Here is a 14,318-nt window from a genome sequence, read left to right on the forward strand (position 1 = left end):
CCGAGAAAGGATGAATTTGGGATGGCATCTCCAGTGTAATCTTTTCTGACCTCTTTCTCCGTCTTTTGCATCACTGCCCTATTTTAATCCTGACATTCATTCCCTGTACAATTTGCATACGTATCCCACTTTGCCTGCTTTTGGCTTCCCTCTACCTCGTGCTCATATTTTTTTTTTCTCTCTCTCTCTCTCTTTGGCATGGAATACAAAGAGGAAAAGAGTTGGGGGGGGGTGTCAACCGCGAGAACATGACAAAATATGTGCACAAAACAAGGCAATCGGGGGCTTCGATGAACTATGATAAAAGCCCGCTGGCGTGTGCGAGGAAATATGAAAAATATTTGCAAGCGAAGCGACGTGATGAATATGTCATAGCATAAAAACGAGCATAGCATTAATGGGATGTGCACGCTAATGAAAAAGTGATCGCCCCGCGTCGTCGCGACAACATTATTCCGTGTGCTTTCGCAAGGGGGACGATGAATGTTCAGCGTTGCAAATTATTCCGAGCACACTGGTGCGAGGTTAGAGTCTGAGCCAAACAAAAACTTTACTTTTTGTTTTTTGGGTTTATTATTATCGCTATTTCATCTCTCTCTTTTCTTTGTTCCACAGGCTGTGAGTGCAGCCCTCAAGCCAGAATACGACGTGCTGGTGCCACAGTGTCGACCTCTGTCACCCGGAGAAATTTTGGGCTGCACTTCTCCTCGCTTGGACCTGAACGTCAATGCCATCATGTAAGAAATCTTGTTTCCCCTCCACATTGTTTTTTCACCATCATGCATCTGCATAACCAAAGATAGCATTCCTCTTTCTACACTCTCCTTATTACCACCGCCATGGTCTTGTTACTCAAGGAATAATCAGCGTGACATCACAGCAGTCATAGCAAGCAAGCTATGACAAGTAGATATGACTCGGTGCCTATTTTATTTCATGGGCAGGCGAAGCTAAAAATAACATCTTGCCGCGCACTGCAATGGAGGCTGACAAACACACAGGAGCACTTGTGGTTGCAACACTGCAGCCCACATCAAATTTTCAATTCTTTTTATTATTTCTTCTAATAAATTACCTTCAACGAACACAACGGGACATGTGATATTTCTGCAATCCCCCCTCAGCGAACAATTTCCTCTCTTAATAGCATGTCTTTGGAAAAACAAAGAGAAAATGGTGGGGCTACAAAGGTGTGCGTTGAAAGGCGTGTGCTCGCCCACGCCTCTTTGGCTGTGTGATGGAAAAAGAAAGTGAAAGGGTTATGGCTCTTCACCCACTAATCCAATGTGCGTTTGCTTTGATGTGTGTTGGGCTGTGATGAGACGGAGAATCGATTGGTTTGTCTGACATTTGGTACGCTCCGCTGTACGCTCTTGCCACTGCCTCCTTCGCTTTCTCCTCACCCTCACACCTGCACGTTGGGTGCATGCTGACAGCACATGGCAAAGACATTCAAAGGCTTTGTACTTGTTTTCATAAAAAAATATTTAGTGTCTACCTCCGTTGAGATGCTTTACTATTTACCTGTTCGTATTTATGCGTATCTTCATGTTTCAGTCGGGATTTATGACAATTGGTTATTTTTCTAAGCTTATCTCACCACATCCCCAGTGTTTATGATGGCTAAACATTTTGAACATCCAAATGGTATCAAATTCCAAGTCAGTGGAGACCAAGCTTTGTGTCTCCAGATGGCCACGATTGTCTTGAGATTTCATTGTATCCTGCACATATTTAAAAAAGGCCCGCATGGCAGCCCAAGTACACAACCGAGCCTTCTGTAGCTTTTCTTTGTACATGCGACACTGCCAGTAATTGTTGGTACCCTTTTGTTTGTCAAAAGAAAAACCGACAATCGTTACTGAAAATGGCTCAACTTGGAATTTGTTGAGATGAATATTGACCAGCCACAATTTCTTTCCGGGACTTGTCTTGTGGCTATTGTTTTGTTTTTCTTCCTTAAGATAAGATAAGATAACTTTTTTATTTTTCCCACAATGGAGCAATTAACAGAGGGTACACTGTGCTATTTAGCTCGACAAATTGACACAAAGGATCTCCGGTTATGTTCTGGGGCTGCTTTTAATAATTATTTGTATGGACCACAAAATTTTAAGCACATTTTTTTAATCAATTATTAACTTTGCCAGTTTTATGTCATTTTAGTGAAACTATGATTTGTGGCTTCTTTTTGACCAAGGCAGCAGCATGATACATGGACGAATGGCTAGATAAACTTGATGAACTTCATGAGGAAATTCTTTTATTTGCTTAACATATATCCATTCAGGTAATAAATGCCTTTTAGCGCTTTCACATCATTAATTTGTCATTCTTTCACCAGCCCCTCTTTCCAGCGCGCTGTATCATGAATGTATAATGGATCAATTCACTTCCACTGCTCCTTTGCTCATCCGCTGGCTGCTAATAGTCCAATATGCAGATATGAATGCAAAGATGGGAGCGTTGCATAATGTAACGGTGAATAACGTTTATACTAAGAGCACACTTAATAAGAATAATTAATTATTCATGGCGGGGTTGTGATCGACGGCAGAGCGAGGTTTTCTCAAAAGCAGCCCCTGAAAGCGTGCGAGAAGTGAGGACATCGTCACAGAAGTGCAGCTGGCTTATTGTTCCCAGTCCAATCATGCAAAGGCCTTGGATGTTTTCAAGTAAAGAGAAGCGGTGGAACAGAGAGACCGCTGGAGTGTATTTTACAATCAACCGGCTATGTGATGTAACGCATCCACACAGAGCTCTTATTGTGTGCTTTTAACACATATGTGTCAAAGTCGAGGCCCGCGGGCCGGATCTGGCCCGCGAGAGGAATTTATTTGACCCTCGGGATGATATTCATTTATTATTAGAACCGGCCCGCATTTCCCATAATGCAACGGTGGCATGCAGAGCGGTAGACGGGGGCATGGTGCGCAAGGCCGCCTCTTTTCATTATTCATCAGCAGTGATTATCGTAACAGCAAGTGTTAACTTTCAGATACCCATCAAAAATGAGAAGAGTTAAAAACTCAGTTAAGGTTGAAAAGTTTAAGTTAAATATTTGTTTTCATTGCACATGTGACTTTTCTTTGAAGGTGTTGTTTTTCTCTTATGAGTGGATGTTTTATTTTGTTTCAATCCAATTGTTTTATATTTGAATATTTCATTTGAGTGACTGATAAAAAGTAAGTTCATTTCCCTGAGAAAATAGACTGATGGTGCTTTGAATAATTCCGCTTCATTCATTTAATGTGCATGTTGTAAGGATTTTATGAAGTTTGTCTTTTGTGCCTGTTGAAAATTAAGAATTATTAACAGAGCCATAAAAAAATATTGCTTTATTTGTCCGCTCCAATCATATAGTATTATATATGTTATATGTGTATTATATATAGGTTTTCAGTACTTTCAATTAGGTTCTCTCCATTATGTGTAATTAAATTTTTTTCAATGAACATTCAATCAGTCCGGCCCTCGGCTTCTTGGCAATTTTTTAATTTGGCCCCCTGTCTATTTGACTTTGACACCCCTGTTTTAACACACACACACACAAATAGGTATAAAATCTATAATATCAACAACACGGAGCATTTTTCCCGCTGCGGCACACACAAGTCAGGAACTTGCCACCTCGGGCAATGTCCTGGAAAAAATGTCTTGAATCCTCGACCAAACTCCGTTCCACTGTGCAACTCACAAATGCTTCCTCCAAACACTCTTTTTACTCCTGTGTACTCCTCATGTGGAGTGGACTAATAAATGTCAATCCATGGACTGAGTGGATGAACAGCTCTCTCCTGGGAAGCAATAAGTGGAAACCGTCTCAGCATGTGAAAGGAAAGAGCTTTGGTTAGCAACATCGCTCCTCAGCCATAATGCCCCCCCCCCCAATATGTAATTAGCATTTTTCTTGGCGCTTTGCGTTTTGTTGTGTTTCCTCCATTTTTTTTTTTTTTTATTTCCCATTGCTATATGCTGTGTGAAGCAGTTCTTGGTCTCTCTGGTGAGAATTGTGGTACAGTATATAAATACATATGCCTTGCTTAGTGTTTTCTGGCACCTCCACGCCTTGGTGTTCTTTCTGTTTGTACACACCGCCTGCCCACGCTCGAATACGCTCAAAGTCTGCCGAATCCCCAGTAGAAGGCCAAGGGTTAAATGAAAGGGCTCGGATTCTCTGTAAACAGCATGCTCCAATCGTTGGGGGTCATGTTCCCCGGACAGCAGAGCTGGGCTGATCCTCCGCATCAGCCTCGGGGCCCAAGACCTACTCTGTCTTGAGTCTTCTGTTACAACGTGGCCTACAGGGAAGGGAGCGATGGATTTAAATTGCTTATTGAATTCACATTTGCACAAGCTGTTTTCTCTGTCTTCATTTGTGTTGAAAGTGATCTTTTTTGTTTCTTTAGCTATTTGGGTGATGGAAGATTTCACCTGGAGTCCATCATGATCGCAAATCCAGACATTCCTGCCTACAGGTATGTGAAATGAGACGCAGCATAATATAATGTTTGTTTTTCCATACTTGAATGTAGGAGTGTGTCATTACCGTATTTTTCGGACCATTTGGATGTTGGTTTTTCACTTTGTTGCCTTTAATTCATATTCCCTTCTATTATTTTCACATTTTCCGTCAGACTAGAACTACTTGCTTCTTTCATGTCTAAGAATTATGGCAAACGAGTCATCAACTTGACCCAACGCCTGCGGAGCTTTTCTGATGGCACATTTCCGTTGTTAGAATTTAGGACCGGGCCGGTGTGAGGGCAATAACTCAGCTGGCTTGCAGTAGCTGAACAAAAAAAAAAAAATTGGATAATGGTTGAGTCCATTGACTTGTTCACGGCTGCTGAACTGTCAACCAAGATAGCATTTAGCGTTGGCCAAAGTAATAACACATTCACCAAATTGACTAGCAAGCTTCAAACTTTCCCCCCCACCCCCGCCTGTCAGAGGATCCCCTCTGCCGCTCAAAGCAACCCCCCCGTGTAGTTGCATGGCGAATCACAGCGAGCGAGACACGCGGCGCTACCCAATATTTCCTATCTGGTCTGAACCTTCCATAATAGCGCTAAATATATCAAATAAACATACTGAACCATTATGACTCAGCTCGCCTTCTGAATGAAAACATTTTAAAATAGACACGTTTATTGATAATACGGTCCACCCAAAAATTTAGTATTTATGGCACAAATCCTGCATAAAGAGACTAATATTAAAGATGACCATCAAATCAAGCCAAATCAAAAACACAGTACTAAACATCTGTTGTAATTTAAGATCTCTGACAGTCTCAATCGAAACTTTAATACATTTAGAATAAAATGCGTTTTTGATGACTTTTTGTTTCTATGCAAAGCGAAATTGCGTTTTAGCTCATGTGCACAGCTGCTCAGCTCACCGGTCTCTGTCACAAACAAGATTCTAATCTCAAGTGACGGCCCGGTATTCAAGGAAAGCAGATTAGATACTCGGAAGTAACTCGAGTTTTACAAGCAACTCCTGTCATACTTGATGTGTTTTCATGATTGGATTTTTAATCTCATCCTGCATTCCGGTCCTTGGGATAGATACCTGAACAATAGTGGTTTAGATCCCATATGTCGATGACAGAAGTGTGTGTGTTATTTTTCTGCCTGTAGGTACGACCCTTACAGTAAAGTCTTCTCCAGGGAATACTATGACCACGAGGCCATGCGCGCCTTGAGGCAAGAGGCCATCGACAAGGCTCGCTCAGCCCAGAGATGGGGGCTCATTTTGGGCACGCTGGGCCGTCAGGGAAACCCAAAAGTTCTGGAGGTGAGAGAGTGCGTGTGGGGGTGTGTGTGGGGGTGTTTTTTCTTTTTTTGCTTCAGCTGTGTTTGTGTCCTTAGGCCTACTGTGCAATAGTCTGTAATGTTTTTCAGTTTGACATTTTTAGTAACACGAGGTTTCAGCACTCGAAATCTTCACACCGGAAAATCCAAAGTCATTTTGAAAACATGGAAAAAGCCACAAGTTTTCAGTTTTAACCGTGAAATGAAATATAAATAAAAGAAAAATTATCGTTACTGGTGTGCGACATCACGTGTTTTTATTTTTCCAATTTCGTATTTATTTTCTATTTAATTATTTAATCTTTAATTAATCGATTTCATATATTTAATTAAATTATTGTTGTATTGCACTGGAGCGGGGAGCTCTCTAATCTCGTTGCTCGCTGAGTACAATGACAATCAAGGGCCATCTGATTCATGAAGAATGTTGACAATCTTTTAAAAGAAAAAAAAACATGCTATGGAAATATATTATGAGTAGACTGAAATGAAGCAGTCAACGCCCCGCAAATTGCAGCTGTTGCGTTTTGAAAATTGCAGACAATGTGAACCGTCTACGTTTGCATATTCTGATGGAAGATTTCATCCAGGTCAGTCATTATCTACTGATCTGCGGGACTTCTGCCCTGTATGTTTTGCGTGTCTCCCTGCTCTAATGCACTCACTTTAAATGACGCTAGCATTATCCAACTTTGCAGGGCATGATGGTATCTGGAACCTTCATGCTTGAGATACTCCCAAGACCACGCTCGGCACCCAATGTATGATTTGCTTTAGCGCATATGCTAATCTACTACGTGAGGCCCATCTAAATGTCATCAGTTTACATTCAGACATATGGTGGTCGTCTTTCTTCCCGCCAGCGAAGGAGAGGTTATATTTTAGCATAAACGAGGAGGCGGATTGAAGGGGGATTTACAAAGGCTGAACTTCTCTGCCATATTGATCTGTAGAGATTAAGAAGTGCAGTGCCAGATAACGTTTTAAGTATGGTCTAATAACAAAAAGAAAAAGAAAAAAATCAAGATTTTCTCATGGACAGACACAGAAACACCCACGTTTTTATCTCACTGAATTAACATTTATGGGATTTCAAAATATCTTCTCATCTTAAGTATCGTTCCAAAACTTGTTTCTAGTCTATATTTGTGTATGCCCTTCACAAAGTCAATTGTGGAACCTCTCCACCTTTAGGAAAGAGCTACCATTGCATTTTCTGCTTTTGGAATTGTTCCTCTTTAACCTCTCAAGTAAATGAGTCCAACTGGCAAAGCTGTTGAAGAAATGTGCACTTGTTTTAGTGTGACTATGTTGGTTGTCTGCAAAGGAATAGTTTAGGTGGTGCAACGCCTCGAGAAAATCGTGGTTTTGATACTCTGATTACGGCTTCGGCGCACTTGTAACTCTGTTCTGTCTGTAGCACCTGGAATCGAGGTTGCAGTCTCTGGGCAGGAGCTTTACTCGAGTTCTGCTGTCTGAGATTTTCCCCAGCAAGTTGGATCTACTGCCTGATGTCGATGCGTGAGTAATGCGACGCGCGCACACACACATGCACTAACATGCTACCAAAGAAAGAGCACTGCTACTTAAAGACAACCATTGTCCTCATTGCCCACCTTAGTTCTCTGCTCTTATCAATATCACCTCATGGTGCCTTTGAGACTCACTCATTTAACTAAAAAAAAAATGAGCACACGTTGGACCTTCTCTGACTACTAGTGGGTGAAAACCCAAAATTAAACCCAAATTATTCACATCCAGCACTTTGCGTTGAGGATTTTACCCAACACCTTTTTACCCGAAGAGGAGTGAAAATAACCCATACTGAGGAGTTAAAGCTACCAAGAAATGGGTTTCAAAGTTAAAGTTAAAATTTGTAAAAAAAAAAAACAAAAAAAAACTTCCAGTTAATCAAAGCAACCACATTTTAAGATAGTTCCCATTGTACTGTTTTGTGTTCAAATGTTTGCCACTAGCAATAAGGCCCCCCGAGTTTTATTATCCGGCTACATTTTCATGATGACTGAGCGATTCTGATGAGGACACAGAGAGCACTTTATTGTTATATTGACCCGGCTGCAGAAACATTACTTGGAGAAAAATGTATTTAGGAGATGACAATGAATATGAGCTTGGTTTGTGTTGTTTGCTTAAGGCTTGCAAATAAAAGCGTCACTGTGGCCTTTTCCCTTTTGTGCCGCTACCACAACGCATGCATGGGGGATTTAATATTCTCTCTTTGAAAAGGTCACAAGTTTTCAGTTTAGTTTAGTAAATACAACACTTGTGCTCATAGTGTGCCCGTAATACAATCCAATTTATTTTCTGGTCCTTTTTTTCCCACCCTTGTGTGAATGCTATTTGTGTTCTCAAGAAGTGTTTGTCAAACTTTATTTCAGAAAATACCACTTTAATAGGCCAGCCTGCGCAATAGGCCAATAACCGTTTCCTGTAGATTGATTGTTCCGGTGCTCCGTACACTCAGAAATGTCCACAAAAGTCAAGGAAAATATGTTCCCAAACCAGAACTTGATCAAGACCGTGGCAAGAGGGAAAATACAGTTGATCTCTTCTGACTCTCAATCCGATTTTTGAACGTGAATACTTTGAGATATGAGCTCAATTAAGTCCCATCTCAAATCAAATTTACCTTTTGAAATGAATGGAAATGCCATTTATCCAAATCACTGCGGTCCGGTTCCCAAAGAAATCTGCAAATAAGCTAATTCGCAAAGCTGGGCAGTCTAGCCCGGCCAGGCCGACGGCCATTTTTGGGTCGGGGGATTAACAAAGGCCGTTGATTTTAGTCTGGCCCACGAATCGGCCATCATGCGTGTGATGACATGACAAGTTTTATGAATAAGGTCGGCGGGTCGAGGCGGGAAGGCAAGCCGGATCGTGGTCTCTGGGCAGGGGGACTGAGCGGCAAAAAAGGGTCTAGTGCCCAGCTCTGGTCATTTGTGAGTGGAGAACCGTGACAAGGTGGGGGGGACCTTAACAAAACACAAATGAAAATGAAGTCAAGGACAAAAGTGGTACTCGCCAAAGGTAAAGTTCATATCATAAATGTCATAATTTGGTAAAATTCCCTCGTGGATATCTTCAGGTTTTTGGGGACCAAGGGTGGTCCAGGAAATGCATGTTCAGCAACACAAAAAAATTGGCCTCTTTCAGAGCTATTACGCAATCTGCTATCATGACTGAAATGCGCATGTAGTTGCAACCTGAGTGGGCGTCGTCATAAATTGCTCACTGTAACAAGAAGATAACAAACGAGCTATGTCTTCATGAATGTAATTGGCATTCATGGGGTGTTAGTTGGCTTTTACTGTTGCAGCAGTGGCATGTTGTCCAGTTTCATCAGCAGATAGGCAAAGCATGTCACGGGCGATTTGTATGTTACCTGTCAAGTCGGAAAGGAGTACCTATATAAGCAAGAATTCCTTTGTTTGCCGTGCAGACTGGGGATGTTGACGCACGTAGGGATCTATAGTCGGTCGATAAAACATGCTGCTGATAATCCCAGCGTGATAAACTACCCACCATTGAAGGAAGCGGTCTTGCTCTTACCATCATAAAAATCCCTTTGAAAAGTTGCCGGTGATTTCTCCATTTAATCGTCTTCCAACAGATAAGGACGCAGGTGAATGTGGACTCGAGGCGTGCAAGTCTTCAAGTCACGTTTGCCCTCTCATTCTCCTTTAAGTCCAAACCAGTCGCGCTTTCTCTCGCCCTCTATTTCATGTCTTAGGGCCGAACAATTTTGAAAAATAATTAAGTGTGATTTTTTTTTTTTCGCCGTGACATTGTGATTGCGATTTAATATGAAATGCCTTTTTTATCAATACATATTTATAAAATACCTCATTCCATCCATGAGACGTGTAAATATACGTTTTCAAAAACGTAGTCTCTGCCTCCCAAAGACGTCTAAATACGTAAATACGTCACAAGGTTCTGATGCAGCCTGTGACTGAGCATCAGCCTTGTCTGCATTTTAAATCATGTAAAAATTGACCAGGTGGTGGCAGTGGTGTAAGAAATCTGCCAGGATCACGCTGCAGAAGAAGATTGTAGTGGAGGGCGCGTGCTGGAGATGTGTTACAAATTCCGACCGACCTAAGTCAAGCATTTTTTTCCCCTCCAGACTACAGCCCTTGTCATTTGAAAATTGCTTTCTACTCCATCACGTCGATTTGAATATGATTAATTGTTAAGCCCTCCGGTGCAGTAATTGGAGTTGTGATGTGTTGTTGAGAGAAGGACACCACTTTTGAACATGGAGCAATGCGGAAGAAGTTGAAGGGGGGGGGGGGTCATATTTTGGAGTGTGGTGAAAGTGCTTATTCTTAGTTTTTTTCTCTTTCTATTTGAGGCTAATGTTTGAGTGCAGCGTTCAAGTTATGCAAGTCCGACCCAGCTCGCCCGTCCACAAAACCTCATTATAGACAAAATGACTTTTCTTTCAATAACTTGTTGAGTGTGGCTCTTGGGGAAAACAATATTTGTATTCAAAGGTAGTCTTTTCTTCAGCCCTACATACACTGTGCTAGTTATAGCAATTTGGACAAAAGTCTCCGGACACCTGACCATTACTTTTAGAGTTTCAGTGTCATACAACAATTGGCGGAAGTCCTTGAGTACTGATCCTATAATTTAGTGTTCGAATGGGAAAGTGTCTTTTAAAAAGCTTGCGACAGCATTGTTTCATTACTGCATCGGTAATTTATCAGAGGCACCCGCCGCCTGCATTTATTTTTGGCTTATCAGATTCACTCGGCTGCAAATTGTTGAGCAGCTTTCTTTCCCCACCTCCCTTCGTCCCCTATGAATGCTTCTGCGTGAGCCCCAGCGACAATAGACACAACAAGCCACCAGGCGTCTCGCAATGTGCCGAAGCCACCGTGTTGTATTGTAGGAGGAATGGAAGCACGAGAGAGAATTTTCAACAGAGCGCCGAGCCGCATCTCAGGCTCACGCTGCCTTTAGACACCCACATTGTCATATAAAAAGAGCCGCCATTATCATATTCTCTTAAGTGTGTAATTAGACTATCCCCAAGCAGGCTTTGTACTATTGTACACGTATCTGCTCGCCACACACGCTTATCTCGACTAGACCGCCACCACACCACCCAATGCATTGCAGCATTTAATCTTTTCCATTTGCGTTTTTGACAACAGTCCAATTAAATCGCTATTTCTGTGAGCATGCTACCTCTCGCAAGTGACGAAAGCCTAATTGCTTCAGCGGCGGGTCAGGAATGAAGCAAGGCGCCGAGTACTGCACATGGTCACAGCGGCGCTAAATGTTGTGACGTCTCCCGTTATGTTTAGCGCTCATGTGGCAGGTTGTGTCAGATTATGAAACCTTTCATTTTGGATCGTTTGCTTTCAATCTTGGGCGTATAAATTGCCGTTGAGACGAGGCCAAAGCTCATTTTACTCCTGTCCTCTTTCACTGCCATCAGCACTGCACAGCTCTGGTGAAATGTAATTAGTAGGAAGAGTGTGAGTTATTTTGGGGTCTCTTAAAAAAGCTTCCATCCATCTGTCGGTGTTCTCCCATTACCTGCCACTGGGCGAGAAGCAGGATACGGCCTGGATGTGTCCCGAGTTAATTGCAGGTCACAACCTAACAACAAACAGCCATTGGCCATTAACCATAAACATTACCCCAATGTGAAAACTTCCAAAAAACAAAGACAAAATGAAAGAAATGAGGAATATTCTACTAAAATTAAGCAAAATTATCTGCCAATAGAACTGGAAATTTTGATTTCTCAAAACAAATCGCCAGCCTCAAAACTCCCCATGGTCTTTAAAAGAGTGCAGAACGTAAAACATTTTGCATTCTCATAGTATGTCCACCATCATTTTAATTAATTATATATATTAGGGCTGTGACGATAATTCAATATCGATATGTATCACGATACTTGTTTATATATATATATATATATATATATATATATATATATATATATATATATATATATATATATATATATATATATATATATATATATATATATATATATATATATTTAAAGCATTAATGCCGGTGATTAATAGAAAATGTTTTAACTCAGTTTGATTTACTTCCAAAACAATTACCAAAAAAAACCCCCAAAAATGCCTGTAAAGATGTCTCCATTTAGATCGTATTCAAGAATCAAAGAAAGCTATTAGAACAGTCTTTGAATTAAATACACTTCATATTTGGGGATTTTGCATCAATTACAAGATATTATCAAGTACATATCTGTTACAAGCGTTGAAAAAAATGGTAGTTAAAAAATGTGATTCATCACAATTAATCATGGAATTTCTTGTGATTAATTTAAAAAAATTAATCACTTGACAGCACTAATATATATATATATATATATATATATATATATATATATATATATATAAATAAATAAATATAAATATAAATATATATATATATATATATATATATATATATATAAATAAATAAATAAGATGTTATGCACCATTGTAATTACAGGTGTCCTCCTGAGGTCATTGCAGTTTTAGGCCACTTAAATGCTTCCGAATTGTTAGCCTCAACCGATGGATTTAAGTCTTATTTCCAATTCACCATCTCACTCGGTCGTGCACACACGGCGGCCGTGAGGCGATGGCTGCAAGTGTGTGTGACTCAGGTGGCTCTCAAATTATGAGGGATGGAAAAGAATTCTCTCTTTGGGTGAGAGAAGCGTTTAGAAGGGTGGGGGGGTCGGTGGGGGGGGGGAGGGGTTTAACGGAATTGGAAAATGAGAAAACGCCACGCGTTTGCCCAAAGGCCGTGCGGAATATTTCTGTGCCGAGCGGGCGTCAACTGTGCAATCAATTCAACCGCTCAGAAAGTTTGCCAAAGTTGGCAAAAGGGAAAACAGACAGATGGGCAATTTTGACATTCAAGCGATTAAGGTTTTTATTCCCACTCACCAACCCCCACAACCCCCTTTGCTCCGTCGTTCTCTCTTTAAGCAGCATCATACATCTCGCCTTATCTCCTTGGCCTTTACATGCGCCGCTTCATTTTTCCTCATCAATAGTTAGAGCTCCATCATTGGAAATATGCAGAGGACAGGATTGATCTGCCAACGCAAACCAGCGCCATAGCTTTTCTCCAGCTTCCATCAAATATATATATATATATATATATATATATATATATAGTTCATTTTTCTCCCCTCCAGCTGTTCATCCCCCCTCCCACCCGTCATGCTCCCCTCATGCATTTTCAAGAGTAAACACTCCTCTCTCGCAGCCAGTCTTGCTGCTCTGGCTTCTCGTTGCCTTGTGCCCCACCGCCCTCGTCTCCATCTGCTCCATCTTTATTGCTCTTCCTCCCTCCGCTATCTCTGTCTTCCTCATCTCTTTCATACACAGACCCCACCCAGCACTCCCCCTTTTCTCCCTCCCACCACTATGTCTGCCTGCTATGTAGGCTACCTCCATAGAGACATGAATGGTGCTTCTTACTTTCTTTTCTTTTTTTTTTTTTTTAATTCACACGCCTAACCTCTCCTCTTTCCTATCATTGCATTTTTTTTTTTTTGGTCCTCGAATGCCCCTCACCTTTTGCAGCATCACTCATCCCCTGACTCCTTCTGCAGTCACACCGTGTAGCGCGGCTGTTTGCGAATCAGAACACATCTCGCCAACAGATGCCCGAGATCAGGTGGAGACGGACGGGAGGCTGCGCGGCGGCACTCAGAGTGGACGCATGTTTGTCCCGCCGCCTCCCTTATAGGATCTTGGTTACTTGTGACTCAGGTTGTTTTCCGCTTAGATCCACAAGTATGTGGGTAATGACGATGTTGCCGCCAACATAATGGGGTTGTCATAAAACTTGTCTCCTGGTGATTAATGTCGTCTCTCAGATTTTAATTAAAGAGGTCTCATAAACGTGGCATTTATGGGAATTTGTGAAAGAATAAAAAGCATGATTATTAATGATTGATATTGATATTAGGCTTAAAACGATCAGGATTTTGGAGCCAATCAGCAAGTTAAAAAAAAAAAACATTAACCAATCACTGATCTGATCAGATGGACAGATTTCTCAAAACAACTTATGCACTGTAAATATTGCATCCTTTGACACTTTTTTTCCCTGATTATAAAGCCAAAGTCGGCTGATTAAATTTCGATTAATTGCCCAACCACTTTAATATACTATCATAAAACGTCTCATAGAAGTTAAATATGAAATTCTTCAGAGGCCCAAAAGTATCTCAACAAAGTGACAAAACTGTAAATTTAACCACAATCTTGTCCAAAGTCTGAGTTCCCTTCGTGGACTTCACTTTTGTCTTCACCAAATGAAAAGCATGCTCTCTTGGGTTGCGATCAGTTTCTTTTTTTTTCCCCGATTTTCTCATCCCATCATTGGAATGACGAAAGAGAGCGAAAAAAGTTATTTTTATTTTTTTTATATGAATGGACAGTTATACTCTTCTCTTTCATTTTTATTTTATAATGC

The 14,318-nt window shown here is 41.1% G+C and overlaps 1 protein-coding gene across 4 annotated transcripts in view; it reads left to right on the forward strand.

The window, feature by feature from the left end:
* dph1 (diphthamide biosynthesis 1) overlaps positions 1–14,318 on the forward strand; it is a 176,872-nt gene that overhangs the window by 158,871 nt on the left and 3,683 nt on the right. For all 4 annotated transcript variants that reach the window (XM_088300663.1, XM_088300660.1, XM_088300661.1 and 1 more), the window contains 4 exons: positions 616–737; positions 4,410–4,478; positions 5,646–5,802; positions 7,240–7,340. In XM_088300663.1, the coding sequence (XP_088156789.1) occupies positions 616–737; positions 4,410–4,478; positions 5,646–5,802; positions 7,240–7,340 (449 nt within the window). The remainder of the gene's footprint in view (positions 1–615; positions 738–4,409; positions 4,479–5,645; positions 5,803–7,239; positions 7,341–14,318) is intronic.

The sequence above is a fragment of the Idiotropiscis lumnitzeri genome, chromosome 7 (assembly GCF_059441095.1).
Source record: "Idiotropiscis lumnitzeri isolate Australia: NSW breed Sydney's pygmy pipehorse chromosome 7, RoL_Ilum_1.0, whole genome shotgun sequence".
NCBI classification, from domain to species: domain Eukaryota; kingdom Metazoa; phylum Chordata; class Actinopteri; order Syngnathiformes; family Syngnathidae; genus Idiotropiscis; species Idiotropiscis lumnitzeri.